Below are 17,054 nucleotides of genomic sequence, written 5' to 3' on the forward strand. Positions count from 1 at the left end.
GGCATGTGGGGTCTTCCCGGGCTGGGGCACAAACCCGTGTCCCCTGCATCGGCAGGCGGACTCTCAACCACTGCGCCACCAGGGGAGCCCGGATTTTTTTTTTTTTAATTATTTTTTTATTTTTGGCTGCGTTGAGTCTTCGTTGCTGCGCGCAGGCTTTCTCTAGTTGCGGTGAGTGGGGGCTACTCTTCGTTGCGGTGCGCGGCCTTATCGTTGCGGTGGCTTCTCTTGTTGTGGAGCATGGGCTCTAGAGCGCAGGCTCAGTAGTTGTGGCGCACGGGCCGAGTTGCTCCGCAGCATGTGTGATCTTCCCGGGCCAGGGGCTCGGAACCCGTGTCCCCTGCATTGGCAGGCGGATTCGTAACCACTGTGCCACCAGGCAAGCCCTAAAATGGGGACTTTAATGGCATCTACTTCATAAAGTTGTGAGAACTAAATTGCTTAATATATTATAAGCACTTAGAACCACGCCTGGCACGTAATAAGTACTGTACATGAATGACAGTTATTAGGGGCAAAGGCTTGGTACGTACTCCATGTTTAAAAACAGATTATTGTATTCATTGTTGTTGAATTTTAACCAATCATTGATTTAATAGATGTTTCATGAGCACATACTGTGTACATGTCAGGCACTGTTTAGGCACAGGGGACAAAGCAATGACCATGGCTATTTCACTTAAAGGAATGTTTGTCATGCTGATTTGTAAGACCACTTTATATGTTAAGGCCCTTCACTTTCTGTAACGTAGATTGCCACTTTCTGCTAATCTTTTGCTTGCTTGCTTTTTTTCTTTACGGTGTGTTTTGATCTGGGGAAGTTCAAAACATTTCTGCAGTCAAATCTTTCTATCTTTGCCATCTACCTACTGAAATAAAATAAACATTCACCTATGTAACCTCAGAGATATGATGAGAGATGGTGATAAGTGTATGACAGAAATAAACCGGGTGCCGTGATGAGAAGTAACAGAGGGTGCCCTCGCTGGATGGTGTTTCCGGGTGTAAAGGGTGCGAGGGAGGAAAGGGACAGGGGTGTGTCAGAAGGCCAGTGGGACAGAAGGCTCGTGGGGGAGGGAGCACGAGGGAGGGAATAGGAGGGGATGGTAGTGGGGTCTCCGGGGGCCAGATCATCAGAGGGGCTTGGGTGGTTTGGGTTGGTTTTTTTTTTTTGCATTTTCTTAAACTTCTTATTTTATGGTAATTGTTGTAAGGATTAATCCACGCAGTTGTAAGAAATAATACAGAGAGATCCCCTCTACTCTGTTTCCCCCAAGGGTAACATCTTACAAAACTATAGTTCGGTATCACAGCCAAGGTATCGACATTGATAGAAACCACCAATCTTCCTCAGATTGCCTCCGTTTTACTGGTACTCGTTTGCGTGTGTGTTTGCGTGTTTGCACACGCACGCACATGTTATTTTTATTCGTTTTGTTAGCTTGCTTCTTATTAATTTAACTGTATCACGTGTACAGTTTTTGTCTCCACCACTGCAGTGAGATACAGAACAGTCCTATCATCGCAAGGATCCCTGTGTTGCCCTTTTAGAGCCGTGCCTCCCTCCCTCCCTGCTGCCCCCCCCCAACCCGTGCGGGCAACCACGTATCTATTCACCACTTCCATAGTCTGATCATCTCAAGAATGTTACATAAAGGGAATCAAGCGGCATGTAGCCTTTTCGATTGGCTGCTTTCATTCCGGGGCTTGGATTTGATTCTGACTCAGAGATGCTGCTCTTGGATGGGCTGTGGACCCCTGGGGCTCTGTGCTCCCCCCGCCACCCCGACCCCGGGGTGAAGACATCTTTCACCAGAGGCCAGAGGCCAGTGAAGTGAACAGACAGATCATGGCCTGGTTTCCAATTTGAAAATGACTCTGGTTTCATCATGGAGAAGAGACTCGCGTTTGTAGCAACTGCTAACTGCCCCCCACCCTGCCGGCTCCCCCTCGTTTCAGCGTTCTCCCCAGCCCCAGACTGGGTCTTGGAAAAACCTTGCCACGACCCTATTCAAAGACCCTCAAAAACCGCTCATTGCCTGGGGGGCGGGTGGGGCTTTGACCTGGAGTCCTTACTTGGGCTTCGGTAAGCTCAAGGAGCCGTTGTGTCTGAACCGCTAAGACGGAATGCAAAATTGAATGTGTGCACTTTTCTGGAAACAGAGCTTGGAGTTTGCATCAGAGGTTCAGATGGGTCAGGGACCTCCAAAACATAGAGAACTCTGGGGTCTAAACACAGATAGTGGTTAAGAGCCAAGGCTCTGGAGCCCGACTGCCCCCCAGGACTATCACCTCTCTGTAACCTCAGACAAGTCACTTAACTTTCCTGAGCCTTGATTTCCTCCTCTAAAAATGGGAAAAAATACTAGTACTTACTGAAGAGGGCTGTTTTAAATATTGAATTATTGTATGTAAAATGTTTAGAAAGAAACTTGGCATGTTTAAATATTTTGGTAAATATTGTATGCTATAAGAGCTGGCTGGGGTTTTTTTTGTTTTTGTTTTTGGGGTACGTGGGCCTCTCACTGTTGTGGCCTCTCCCGTTGCGGAGCACAGGCTCCAGATGCGCAGACTCAGCGGCCATGGCTCACGGGCCCAGCCGCTCCGCGGCATGTGGGATCTTCCCGGATCGGGGCACGAACCCGTATCCCCTGCACTGGCAGGCGGACTCTCAACCACTGCGCCACCAGGGAAGCCCTAGAGGAGCTGTTTTGATTATTGAATTAATCGATGTAAAATGTTTAGAAGGAAGCAGGTTGACCAACTCTTCCTGGCCCATTTCATTCCATCTTGTTGGGTTCAGTCTGTGGTTCTAGGAGAAACTGGAGTTGGTATATTGAAAGGTACCTTGGTCTCAGAAGCCAGCAGACCTGGATTCTGACTCTGGCCCTGCCCTCTCGCCAGCTGTGGGACCCAATGGGCAAGTTATTTGATCTCTCTGGCCTCGGTTCCCTTAGGAAGAAAGTGGAAATAACAACCCATCTTGCAGGGTTCTTGGGCAGAGTCAATAAGGTAATAACTCTAGTGCACATGGCAAAAGGTCAAGCACATGTGAGTACTTAATAAGCAGGACTTTGTCTACACAAATGCTTGGTTCAGCATAAGGGAGCTGTTTCCAATAGTCAGGCTCTGCTCAAAAATGACCTAGGGGTGACCACCCCATCCATGGAAAGAGTACAAGCAGAAACTGGATGGCAACATGTCAGAGATGGGATCTCGGCAGGCACCCCTGTTCAGGTTGCCACTTGGGCTGGGCAGGTGACCCCAAGACCCCCCCCAACCCCTACATGTCAGGGTGTGGACTTGAAATTATTTCCTTTTGCCATGTGTCTTACACCCTGATCATTTGGTAATTATTCTTTTTAATTCCTTTGCTTCTCTGCACCTTCGTCCTTCGTTCCCTGTGATGTTCAGAGAGGCCTTGTCGCCACCACATCTGTGCCGCGGTTTCTCCTGAGATGCAGCACCTGCCATCCCTGTGAAACCAGTCAGTGTGCGTGTGTGGGTGTGTGTGTGCACATGCATACGTCTGGATGTGCCTTCCAAAACAGATCAAAGATAACACCCTGACCGCTGTAGATGTCATGATTTAATCTACCCTGGGGGGGTTGCTTCACTCCCCCACACCTTTTTAAAGCACTTTACCACGGTAGCCTTTCTGCTGTGTGACCTTGGACCCGCGTCTTGACCTCTCTGTTTCTCTTTCTTCGAAATTGGGGCTAGAGTGACCCCTTTGACATCTCTGCCACAGGATGCTGTGGATGTCTGTGAACTCACAAGAAGGAAGGTTGCTGGGACTTGGCAGAGGAAACCAGCATCACTGTTTTCCAAACCCCACCCCCACCCCTCCTTCCTTGGTCTTCACTGTGGCTCTGCCAGGAAGGCCAGTTGAGACTTTGAGTGGATACCAAGTCTCCCCCTAGGGAGAGCTTTCCAGCCCCGTGCTGAGCCCATCAGCGGCCCCACATCATGTCCAAAGTGAATTTATTCGACAGACTTGCCTGAGCACGTGCTGCGTGCCAGGCATTGCCGTAGGTACTAGGAGATTGGCCGTGCACAAGACAAGCACAGGCTCTCGGGATGACAGACGCACAGTTGAAAGGAGAACATCTCCCATTCTCCTTGCCTTTTGCCCCCAGGGCACTTTTGGAAGAGTCTAGGCCGCTTCCTGCATAGACTGCCCCTCAGTGTAGGCTTGTCTGATGTTTCCATGTGATTTGTACACTGGGGGCAGGGACCCCAGGGAAGTGATACTGTGTTCTTCCAAGGGCATTGTTTTCAGAAAGCTCATGACCTTGGTTTGTCCCATTCCTGGCCATGTCGACACTGACCATTTGGTTAAGGTGGTATCTGCCAGGTTTCTGTATATAAGGTTCTATACAATTACATATATCAAGTATTGTATGTGAATTATGTAAAGTTAATTCATGTGAGTTTGTGGGGAGATACTTGGAGCCTGCTGTGGTGAAATAGAGCTGTCCCTTCCCCCCACTTACTCATCTTTATCGCCGTAGACTCCTGCACCCCTGTTTTAACTCTAAGGGTTACGGCTGGTTACTATAATATTCATTGTGAGGTTCTAATTGTGCCCGTTTGGGCCAGTGGGCATCCATCCTAGCTGGCTCCTATGTCTTTTCAAGCGGTCCCCATCATTCGTGGAGTACTTCCTTACTTTCTGGCACAAGAAGAATTCCAGGCTTTTCTTGTACTTTCCCTGCTCCTGGAGTCAGCTGTTTCTCCGAGGAGCCCTGGTTCCTGTCAGTCGAGAATAGTATTTAGACGCCAAGACCTGGGCACTGGGATGGCATGATCATCAGATGCAATGCATGATTCTGGACCAGATCCTGGACTTATAAAGAGCATTGCTGTGGCAATTACAAAAGGGAAACAGGGTCTGTGCATTAGCTGGCAGTAATGCATCCGTGTTAATTTCCTGGTTTGGATGGTTGTGTTGTAGCTATGTCGGCAGCTGTCCTTGTTTTTCTTAATAAACACTGGAGTATTAAGGGGCCATTTATTCATTATGAATAGATGGATGAATAAGATGAACAAATGAGAGAGAAGACAGAGACAGAGACTGAGAGAGTATCAATGAGGACAGGGAGAGGAGAGGCATGGGGGTGAGAGTGAATCCGTGGTATGTTTGAAGAGCAGCAGGAAGTAAAGGTGTGCAGGGGGGCAGGTGCAGGCCTGGCGGAGAGGGAGGCGGGGCCGGGTGGAGGGGGCATGCGGCGTAGGGGGAGGGCTGTATCTGGAGGTGAGCTCTGAAAGCTGGGCTCGGCATGATGGGGGCTGTGGGAATCATGAATCAGCGCTAACGGGCTCACTTGCTCCCAGCAGGCGCTGTAGGATCTCCCAATGGGGTGGCTTCACTCTGGGCTCACGTTTTCAGTGGGCTGTCTGATCCTGGTGTGGGCGGCAGGCTGTGGTAAGTCACCATCTCTCATTCATTCATTCCTTCCTTCATTCAGCAAACCTTTACAGTATTGATTGTTTATGCACCAGGCTCACGCCGTGGGATAGATGCCTGTGATGGTGGGATAGCTACCCTTAGACTGACATATTTTCCCTTTAATTCGGCCAAGGGCAGGTAGTTGCATTTGCATACTATAGAGGTGCATTTGGTCTGTCTCCGCTGATGGACCCTGTACCCAAGGGTATTTCTTCAGCTGCAGGCATCACCCCAGCGCCAGCTGGGAAGCTCACAGAGCCCCATTCCTGGCCCCTGCATTGTGAGGACCGTGCCTCGGACAGTGGTTTTGTTGTTTTGTGATGGGCCCCTTGGTCTCTTTGGGCTGGTTTCCAACCCATCCCTCTTGGTCGTCAGGCTCCAGCTGCTCAGAGGTCTCCTGTGTCTCCCCAGGGAGCGTGAGGGTCGTGCAGGGGCCCACCTGCTTCTCCGACTACGTCAACATCTCCACCTGTGAGTGGGAGATGGCCCGGCCCACCAACTGCAGAGCCGAGCTCCGCCTCTTCTACCAGCTGAAATTCTTCTACTTCGAGTAAGCCTGGGCTGAAACCGGGAGTTGGGGAGGGTTTGCCTCGGAATTCGCCTGGCCCACCTGGTACCCCGGAGTGCGTGTGCTCAATGCGGTTCACGGGGGCTTACTGGGCATGGTAGAGGGGAGGTGCCCTGGGGTGCAGCGTGTGTAAGACACAGCGAGTGCGTCACGGTGCTCCAAGCTCAGTGTCACCAAGGCACGTGGCATGTGGATGTGGTGGAATCCTGGACTAGACCAGCAGTTCTCAAGCTTTTTCATCTCAGGACTCTCTTGTGTGCTTAAGGATTAAGGGACTTTCTAGGTGGTCCAGTGGCTAAGAGTCCATACTCCCAGTGCAGGGGGCCCAGGTTCTATCCCTGGTCAGGGAACCAGATCCCACATGCCGCAACTAAGAGTTCGCATGGTGCAACTGAAGATCCTGCATGCTGCAACTAAGACCCGGTGCAACCAAAGAAAGAAAGAGAGAAAGAAGAGAATTAGTGAGGACCCCCAAAGCTTTAGTCTGGGTAGCTCACATCTACCAATATTTCCCCTATTGGAAATTAAAACAGAAATTTTAAATCACAACAGCCCACAAGTTCACATTCAACAGGCTGTTGGAGCAACGGCATCATCACACATCGTGTACCCTCTGGAAAATCCACTGTACGCTTGTGAGAGAAGGAGAGTGGAAATGTCAACTAATGTCAGAGTATTACTATGAAACCAGTTTGACCCAGTAGAATCCCAGACCACACTTTGAGAACCTCTGGGCTAGGCCATTGTTTGGGGGTACAGTGTTAGCGGTGGAGTTCACAGCCATGGTTGGTGGACCATGGAACTTGGGATATGTTTTTCCAGGTGGTTCACTGGGATAATCCATGGTACACAGGGGTGACCACTGGTATAGGTGGTGCTCCAGGACATGATCCAGTACACAAGGCACACAGTTGTGGAGCACATTGGGATATGCAGCACACCTGATGTGGGCTACACTGACAGAGCTGTTATGCCACGATATACTAAGGTGGACCAGCTGTGCTTCTGTATGTGCTACATTGGCCTAGACCAGGGACCTGCAAACTATGGCCCATGGGCCACATCTGGCCTACCACCTGTTTTTGTAAATAAAGTTTTATTGACACACAGCCATGCCCATTTGTTTACGTATTGTCTATGGCTGGGGCTTTTTTGTGCTGTATCAGCAGAGTTGTGTAGTTGGAACAGCAAGAGTATGGCCCTCAAAGCCCCAAATATTTACCATCTGACCCATTACAGAAGACGTTTGCTGACCCCTGGCCTAGTCCATGAGACACGGGGCTGGCTGTTTTGGGTGACACATTAGGATTAGGCTGTGGGGCACAGGGTATGTGCCTGCCAAGCCACAGCCCGCTGTACTGGGCTAAACTGTGCTACCAGAGGGGTGCTGGAACAGACACATATGTTGTTACAAATTCTTTCATGCTGTGGGTTCTTCCCTTTTGCTGGCTTTCAGGGTCCAAGGCTGGGGTCAGGGGCGGATAAGAGTCCATGGTGGGTGTGGTGAGGGGCTGTGGCCAGCAGGGAGGCGGTCCCAGGCCCCTGTCCCCATTGCATCCTGGCCACTCTGCTCCCAAGTTCCCAGATCTGGTCCTTGAGGCAGGGTGACCAGGAAGCTGGAAGGGCCTGTGGTTCCTTGAGGTGTATCCTGGGATGCCCGTGGGTCACATGACCAGCCTAATGCAACATCTGTGTCTGCAGAAACCACACGTGTGTCCCCGAGAACAGAGCTGGCGCGGTGTGCGTGTGCCATATGCATATGGATAACGTGGTCAGTGTGGACACCTACCAGCTGGACCTGTGGGCTGGGGAGCAGCTGCTGTGGAAGAGCGCCTTCAAGCCCAGTGAGCATGGTGAGCAGGGCGGGGCAGGGCGGGGCAGCATAGGGCGGGGCTGCAGTTGTTCCCACATCGCCAGGGCAGGGAAGGCAGTCTCCATTTGGGGGAGGGGGCCATTCAAGCAGCCTCCAACCCCTGATGGGGTTGTTGCCCCTTTCTGGGCCTCAGTCCTCCCATCTTTGAAATGGGGCTGGGCTCAGCAGTACGTCAGGACCCCTTCGGTTCAGATATTTCAATGCCCTGTGTTTAAGTGCCCAGATCGGGGTGCTGAATGAGGCGTATTTGGTGGAAGGCATGCTTGCTGCAGATCAGAAACTGAACCGGGAACCGTCCTTCTGCCCTCTGTCAGCTGTTCAGCTGCTGTTTCTTCAGACAGCCTAGACCGTGGGAGGCTGACCTCATCCTGATACCCAGAGTTCCCGCAGGAATTCCCCAAGAACTTGCTGGGGTGTAGTGACAGGAGTTTAAAACACTACTTATTGCTGTATGATCTTGGGCAAGTCATGTTACCTCTCTGAGCCTCAGTTTCCAAAAGACAGTTATTATCCCTATTTTGCAATTGAAAAACACCGTACATAGTTCAGAGAAGGCAAGTAACCTGCCCTCAGGTCACACAGCTCCTCAGCAGCAGAGGCAGTATTCTCACAGAGCTCACAGTAGTCACCGCTCCATCAGCAATTCCGGAAGGGCTTACTCATACCCGGGGGGGGGGGGGGGGGGGTGATTTAAATTGACCCAGGAACGAATCCATGAATTGAAAGAGTTTTCATGTGTGTGTTGATTTTAATGCTCATAATATACCTGTGATCTCATGGATGTGATTGCTTTAAAAGAGACTAAGTTTTAAAACACATGAATCAAAATAAAGAAAAATACTTGGTAGATAATAATACAGAGCACGGAGATGGCCAATAGAGTGAAGGATAAAGGTAGAAAGGCCAAAGTTTGGGTTACTTTGCTTATGCATTTTTGCACTCACTGTGGAAATGTAGTTAACAACCACTAAAGTGGATTTTAGCGACGTGAGAATCGGTATCAGGATTTTAATTCTCCACCACGACGAAATCTGTGTGGTATCCCATCAACGTATTGCGGAGGTGGTGTTGACTGAAAATCTAGATGGTCTGCAGGCCGGGCCGGGCCTCCTCCTGACGCCCAGCCCAGCCCCTCACCAGGCACCACTTCTCCGCAGTGAAACCCCTGGCGCCCAGAAACCTCACTGTTCATGCCAACATTTCCCGCACGTGGCTGCTGACGTGGAACAACCCGTACCCTCCTGAGAATCACCTATACTCCGAGCTCACCTACCTGATCAACATCTCAAATGAGAACGACCCCACGGATGTGAGTGGGCGCCCTGTGGGGTCTCTCTGTGACCTCTTGAGACTCAGACGGGTCGAGACTCAGGCTCTGGGGTGGGAGATGGGGAAAGTGACCCGCGATTGGACAGCAAACCCTGGGGATCTGGACCCCCAGCTTCTCCTCTGGCTCTATGCCAGGACCAGGCCCTCCACCGCTCCAGGCCCCTGATTCCCAGCGTGCAGACAGAGGAGTTTATTTCTGGGCACTGTTCCTCATCTATAAAGAAGGACTCTGGACCACATTTGTTTCCCAGGGGGTGGGACACTTGGGATTTTAGGTGATACCTCCAAACACACTTAAATGAGCGAATCCCAGGGTGAGACGGTCACTCCACGCCCGCGCTCCTGCCCGACCCTGACTGTCAAGGGAGGCATCTCAGCTGAGCTGATCGGTTTACTAATCCTTCTCTTTAACAGAGAGAAGAGGCTGCAGGCTCAGAGCCTTCCCCCAGAAAACAAGTTCAGCCGAAATTTCACGCCATTACGTGGTTTTGATTGCGTTTCCTTTATTAGATGCTCACGGCATTTCATACTTGCTTTCCAGTCGTAGCAGTGGCAGTGAGGTTCCATTTTATTTTATCTTATTCTATTCTGTTATTTTATTTTATGATGTTCCTTTTTAAAAAAACGAATGTATTGACATTTTTAAAATAGGGAGAGCTGATTTGTAGGAAACGATGAAGTAAAGAATCACAGGGGCTACACAGTGGGTGGCTTGGCCTGACTATTTTAGGTGCAACTGGGGGTGGAGGCCATTTGCAACCACCCATGTTTTCCCCTCAGATATTCCCATTGCAGGGATGCCATGTGAATACCAGGGGCCTCAGAGTCCTACAGAGCTGGGTTCCAGTACCTGCCCTGCCACCTGCTGCATGATCTTGAGGTTTTTGCTGAACCTCCTTGTGCCTCAGTTTCCCCATCTGTAACGTGGCGATAACAAGAGTACCCATCCCATAGGGCTGTGGAGAGCAGGCAATATATGACACAGACAGGCTCCCCTGTCATAAACGTCATCCTCCTTTTCTCCTGAGTGCCACAGGCCTTGGAAATCCCATCTGACTCTCCCTCCCGCGCCCTGGCCTGTAACTGTTGAGGGTCTGCTGGGAGCCACGCCCTCGTGTCCCGGGACCCAGGCTGGCCTGGCTTCGGCTGCCGGGGAGCAGGCCCCTGACATCTTGAGCTGTCACATCAGCTTCCATCCCTGCTTCTTCTCTTCCTGGCCAAACCGGGGGCGGGTGGCAGGTATTGATTACATCTCTCAAGTGTGGTTTTCCTCCTTGGCACTGGGCCAGGATGTGGGGTAGAAGCAGGAGTGGGGCAGCCAGGCTCTCAGAGCAGTCGAGAAGAGGTGGTTGGCACAGACGCTGAGGAAAGACACAGGGTCAGTTTTGTCAGTAAATCCCCTTCCCGTTCCTGGGCCTGTGCAGGCTTCGTTCAGGGCATAGCCTGGAGGGGAGAGAAGGGTACAACCTATAGGGCCCAAAGGAATATCAGTTATTTGCTTATCATGGCTGGATCCAGGTTCCAGGAATCTCCATCCTTTGGTCCTGCTTTATTCTATGTTGGCTTCACTTTTAGGCAGGCTCTTCCCTCATGTAGCTGCCAATACGTCTACTAGCAGCTCCAGGCCTGCATCTTAAAACCGCAGTGGGAAAAGTTCTTCTCTCCAGATAGTCCCAGTAAAAGTCCTGGGGCCAATGATCAGTTATCTGCCTGGGATCACATGCCACTCTCTGAACCTGTCGCAGGCTGTGGGCAGGAGACGGGGTGCTGGTGCAGTGTTCTCACTGGCCAGGGCTGAGTCACATGCCCACCTCTGGAGCAGGTCAGGTCAGCCTCACCCAAACCAGATGGGCTGAAAATGAAGGAGGGGTGGCTCCCCAAAGGAGGTTCTGCGGAAGAGGAAACAGAGACTGGGCTGGCTGAAACACAGCTGGGTTCAGGCCCCAGCACCAGACTCCAGCCAGCGGACAGAATTGTGCCTGGGCTATGGCTTAATGGTCATGTAGGTGCTCGGGGCTGCCTCAGGCCTCAGAATTCCAGGTCCAGCTTCTCTTGCTGGTGGGGCAGAATCTACTGAGACACCCTTCCGCCGTCTCTCCCTTTCCAGGGACAGAACCGGGCCTGAAGAATTCCCCTCATTAGTCATTGGCCAGAGATAGTCACATGCTCCTCTCTAACCAGTCACAGGCTAGGGAATGAAATAGCCGTGATTGGTTTAGACCAATGATAATTAACCCTGGAACTGGAGACAGAGGCTTACCTGCCCTGAGCTTTTGGTACCTGACCCCAATTGTGTAGATGCTGGGTGGGTGCCCAGCTGTGTTTGCTACAGTATTGCAGACACCACCTGTGGCTCAGACTGGTGGCATCAATTCTAAAAATATTAGAAACTCGCTGTGGAATTTGGGAAATGGAGATGCTCATTGTCCTGGATGATTTCTGGATGAGGTTCTATAATGGAGTTAGAGTTTTGGCTTGGGCAGTGAAGGATGTATAGGAGTTCTCTAGCTAGGGAATGGTAGGCCAGGCAGAGGGAACTACATGAGCCAAGGCTTGGAGGCATGAAAATTCATGGCATCTCTGAGGATTATGGGTCTGTGGGAGTGTGTACAGTGAAAAGGCAGAAAATGAGGCCACAAGCTTACTGAGGGCCATGAATGCCACGTTCATGATAATGTTGCGGGTGCTTACTCTGTGCCAGGCTCAATGTGTATTATCACTAATGACTGGGAAAGCCCTGCAGGTGGGAAGGTGTTTGTCTATCCATTTTAGTGACCAGGACACTGAGGTTTGGAGAGGTGGAATGACTCGCCCAGTGTCCCACAGCTGGAAATGGCCAAGCTGGGATTTGAAGCCAGGATTTGGACTGAGGGACCTGTGCTGTTCTCTTCTTCCGGATCTTTCTCTCAGAATGGTCTCCCGAACACCTGGCCTTTTTTGTTAAAAAACACACCAACCACAAGTAGTTCCTCGGAAGCTCAATTTCTTTTTTGTTTCTTAGTAAACCATTTCCCAATTCCCTACTCCTCTCTAAGGTGTGTGATTCCTTCAGTGAACGAGATCCAGCTGCTGCTTCCTGTTTACTGCGATTTAGAAAGAAAGGAACACCGGCAGTAAGAGTGTCCTTCTGTCCCTGCCCTGGTCTCCTCCTGTCACTTCCACCCTGTCCCCAGCTTCCCTGGAAAGTTGCAGCTGCCCTCCAGTTTCTCCAGCAAGCTGTTAGGACTTTGCTTCCTTGCTGTGCGCACCTCCCCTCGGCTCCCTTTACACCAGACCGTTGCCCCCAGGTGCTTCCAACCTGCCAGCAGGAGTAGTGTTGCCAGGAGCTGGGAAGGGGCTGTGGGGGATTGGAGGGGGCGCTGCGAAGGGTTGGACCCTCCACAGGGGGAGAAGCCCAGGCAGAGGATTCAGGCCACTGTCGTGCTGTCAGAATCCATCCTGAACCCAAACTTTACTTCATTTTTTATTTTTTTAAAGTCTTAAAAATAAAAGTAATATTCACATGAAGTAAAAAATTCAAAGGCTACCGAAGGACTTAGAAAGGAACTATGTTTCTCTCCTAACCCCAATCTCCAGTACCTCTCCCAGAGGTTGACCACTGCTCCCCGTCTCTTGCCAGGAGGGGAAGGCCAGGCTAGAGCAGGCAGAGGGTGTGGAGGCATGTGTGTCCTTCTAGAGAGAGTTTATGCCTGTACGAGCAAATGTGTGTGTGTTCCTTCATCACCGTGAAGTTTTTATTATTACATGATAATATTACTGCAAACAGAACTGCTTTAAACAGCACATATTTATTGCCCCAGAGTTTCTGGGGGTCTGGAGTCTGGGCACGGCTCAGCTGGGTCCTCTGCTTAGGGTCTCACAAGGCCGCACACACAGGGGTTGGCCAGGGGATTGCTTCCAAGCTCCTGTGATGTTGGCAGCATCCAGTTTCTTGTGGGCTTTGAACTGAGAGCGTCGGGTTCTTGCTGACCTTTGTTGGGAGGCCGCCCGCAGTTCCTTCCCTTGTGGCCTTTTCAAAGCCAGCAAGGGGGAGAGAGTCTCCTAGCAAGTTGGAGTTACAGCCTTGCATAATGGAATCACATCCACGTAGTCCCTATGTATCCATCACCTTCACCATATTCTGTTGGTTAGGAACAAGTCTTAGGTCCCCCTGCCCCTTTAGGCAAGGAGAGGGGATTACACAAGGGCGTGATACAAGGTGGGGTCATGGGGCCATATGAGTCTGTCTGCCACCATCACTATGCCTTCTCCCTCTATGTTTTGAACATGAAAGGCAACAGACAACACATACTAATCTTCATGTTACCTTTTTCACTTAAGAACAGATCTTGAACCTTCCTTCCCAGTTGGGGCTAGGTTGGGCGGGACTGAGATGATGGGCCATTGTGTTTGGGCTTGACTTCGGAGCCTCTAGAGAGCCCTTGAAGGAGAGAGAGGGACACAGTGACCCCGTCTGTGCCTCAGAAAGATCACTCTCCTGCTCCCCGCATGCCTGGCCCTGTCCGAAGTGCTTACCTGTGTTAACCCCCTTAATCCTCACAGAAACCCTGGGAGGTAGGCACTTTTATTATCGCCATGTTGCAGAAGAAGACATCAAGGTCCAGAGAAATTATGTTACTTATCTAAGGTCACACAGCCAGAAAGTGGCAGTAGGAACTCTTACCTTCATTGTACAGATGAGGAAACTAAAACTCAGAAAGGTTCATCGACTTGCCCCGGTCACGTCAAAATGGCTGATCAGGGTGGGAGTGAGGGTCAGGATAAGGGCTGATTCCCTGACCCATCCTGCTCGATTCTGGTCACAGTTGTGGAAGTGACAAACAAGGGCCTGAAATTGGAGGAATAACCAAATACCTAGGCTGGTGGCTCTTAAACCTTGTGGGGTCAGCTAAGGACAGCAGCCCGGGTGGGAGCGGGCACTCCCCTCCCCCAGACTCGGTGCACTAATGGCTCCCTTTCCTCTACCAGTTCAGAATTTATAACGTGACCTACAAGGGGCCCACCCTCCGCTTTGCAGCCAGCACCCTGAAGTCTGGAGCTTCCTACAGCGCCCAGGTGAAGGCCTGGGCTCAGAGCTACAACAGCACCTGGAGTGAGTGGAGCCCCAGTGCCAAGTGGCTGAACTGTGAGTATCCTGATGGGAGTCCTGAGCAGTCGGCCACGCCACGTGGCTTGCGGGATCTCAGTTCCCTGAACACGGAACCAGGGATTGAACCTGGGCCACGGCAATGAAAGCCCGGAATCCTAACCACGAGGCCACCAGGGAATTCCCAGCAGTTAGCATCTCTGTTCCCCACTTTCATTCTGTGGCCAGAGACTTCCCCAAGCCAAACATCTGGTTTCCATATCACAGGATGCTCTAATTGCAGTGACGGAATTACCAACTGATGTGGTGTACTGGTCAGGGTAGGGTAGGTTACGGTAACAAACCTACGAGTTCTGTGGCTTAACACTGTAGAAATATGTTTCTTGCTCACATAACAATTCAACACGAACTTTGCTGATTGGTAGGTGGTTTTCCTCCCTGTGGCTCCGTCATTCTCTAGGACAGAGATTCTCAGCCTTTCTGTATCATGGACCCCTTTGGCAGTCTGGTGAAGCCTGTGGACCTCATCTCAGAATAATATTTTTATTTTTTTTAATTTTTAATTTTATTTTAGAGTATAGTTGATTCACAACGTTGTGTTAGTTTCAGGTGTCCAGCAGAGTGATGTAGTCATACATATTCATATATCTATTCTTTTTCAGATTCTTTTCCCATGTAGGTTATTACAGAGTATTGAGTAGAGTTCCCTGTGCTGTACAGTAGGTCCTTGTTGATTATCTATTTTATATATAGTAGTGTGCATATGCCAGTCCCAACCTCCCAATTCATCCCTCCTCCCCACCTTCCCCCCTTGGCAACCACAAGCCAGTATAATATTTTTCAACGTATAAAATAAAATACATAGGCCTTCAAGGGAAACCTAATTTTATTGAAATGCGATTATAAAAAGATTTTAAAATATACTTGTTATCTAGGAATACATGCTTCTTTAATAACACATTAAAAACAGGATCTAGTGGTAGTTGTCATAAATACTGTAATTTCAAAGTAGATGAACATAAATGGTATTTCCTGCTACTGCAGCTGTCAGGTGATTTGAGAATAGCTGTGACTTCTGATGGGGGCTAAGTAACTAATGCTGCTATTACTGTGGTTTGCTCCCTCTATTCCTAATGGGAGGAAATGCCAGGTTTCAGAAGTTAGTGAAAACAAAGATATCATTTCTTTCCCATCCAAGTTCCCAGACCCCTAAATCCTAACGGCAACCATGTTGGAGGTCTGTGGACCCCAAGTTAAGAATCCCTGCTCTGTGGACCTGCCATCATCTGCATCTAGCCAGCAGAAAGGGAATGAGAGCGGGGAGACCACACCTGCTTCTTAAAAGTCTTAGCCCAGAAGTGACACACATCCCTTCCTCTCAAGCTCTATTGGTGGAGCTGGTCACATGGCCACACATAGCTGTAAGGGATTCTGGGAAATGTAGTCCCTCACCTGGTAGCTGCATCCTCCAAACAACTCTTTGTGACTTTATCACACTTTTGCAAAAGAGTATTGAATTATCTTACATAAAATGAAGTCTTTATTTTTTTTTTGCCGCGCAGCATGTGGGATCTTAATTCCCCCACCAGGGATCGAACCCATGCCCCCTGCAGTGGAAGTGCAGAGTCCTAATCACTGGACTGCTGCCAGGGAATTCCCCTAAAATGAAGTCTTGCCAGTGGACCTTCCTGGTTCATACAGCCGCTCAGTTACATCACCCCAGAGTCTTTTCTTTCCCTCTGCCATCCCTAGCATGGTAGCATTTTATCCTTACCCTTGTCACCTCATGGCCCCAAGTTGTCTGCTGCACACACCCTCATGCCCAAGACCCAAAGGAAGTGGAAGTCTGCCACAAGGAGTGTATCCCGTGCATCTTTTATCATGAAACAAAAACATTTCCAGTCCTGGTGGCCTTTCCCTTGCCTTTCATTGTTCAGGACTGTCACGTGGCCTCTCCCAACTGCAAGGGAGGCTGGGAACTGAAATGTCTGAAAAGGGGACTAGTTTTGGCCCATGATTGGCCCAAACCTCAGGGTGGGCACATTGCAGCCTAGCAAAGAAGAAGGGGAGATAGCTGTTGCGTGGTGGAGGCTGCCTCGGGCATCATCCGTACAATGGGGAGAAGGAAGGATTCTTCAAAGTGCTGGGCACAGTGATGATTGGCAGGTACCTCAACCCAACCCACCACACGCCCCTCTCAGCATCGCCTATCCTGTTCCATGGATGCCTCTTGACCACCTGTCTCCCACTCCGGGCTGTGAGCTCTATGGGTAGTATCTGCTCTGTGTCTATATCTCCATTGCCCAGCATGGTGCCAAGCACACAGTAAGTGCTTAGGAAAGTTTTGTCAAATTGATTTGATTCTTCCTTTAACCTGGAGAAGGGAAGGGAAATAACTTGTATGGGACAGATACCATGTGCTGGACACTCATTATTTCCACAGATATTTCCTGAGCTCCTACTACGTGCTGGCCTAGTGGTGAACAAAATAGGCAAAAATCCCTGTTCTTGTGGAACTGACATTCTAGAGGGGGAGACAGAAAATAAACAAGTAAACAAAAATATAAATGAGATCTAGATCCCGAGGACAGTAATTCTGAGAAGGAAATAAAGCAGGGGAAAGGGATGGGAGGAGGCAACAGTAGAGAGGGTGTGAGGGAGAACTTTTGGGACCTGACAGTGAGCAAGGAGACGGGGCCAGCTGTGTGAATGGACGTGCGGGCACGGCATCAAGTGTATATTAAAT

The 17,054-nt window shown here is 50.2% G+C and overlaps 1 protein-coding gene across 9 annotated transcripts in view; it reads left to right on the forward strand.

Annotated features, from left to right (window-relative positions):
- IL4R (interleukin 4 receptor) overlaps positions 1–17,054 on the forward strand; it is a 40,848-nt gene that overhangs the window by 13,040 nt on the left and 10,754 nt on the right. For 3 of the 9 annotated variants that reach the window (XM_060122311.1, XM_060122314.1, XM_060122310.1), the window contains 5 exons: positions 5,341–5,428; positions 5,828–6,002; positions 7,722–7,873; positions 9,051–9,202; positions 14,191–14,347. In XM_060122311.1, the coding sequence (XP_059978294.1) occupies positions 5,359–5,428; positions 5,828–6,002; positions 7,722–7,873; positions 9,051–9,202; positions 14,191–14,347 (706 nt within the window). In that variant the 5' untranslated portion in view covers positions 5,341–5,358. Of the gene's footprint in view, positions 1–2,943; positions 3,494–5,337; positions 5,429–5,827; positions 6,003–7,721; positions 7,874–9,050; positions 9,203–14,190; positions 14,348–17,054 lie in introns of those variants that run through there. The other 6 variants (XM_060122316.1, XM_060122315.1, XM_060122313.1 and 3 more) reach the window with 5 other exon arrangements.

This window comes from Lagenorhynchus albirostris, chromosome 15 (genome assembly GCF_949774975.1).
Source record: "Lagenorhynchus albirostris chromosome 15, mLagAlb1.1, whole genome shotgun sequence".
In the NCBI taxonomy this organism is placed as follows: Eukaryota; Metazoa; Chordata; class Mammalia; order Artiodactyla; family Delphinidae; genus Lagenorhynchus; species Lagenorhynchus albirostris.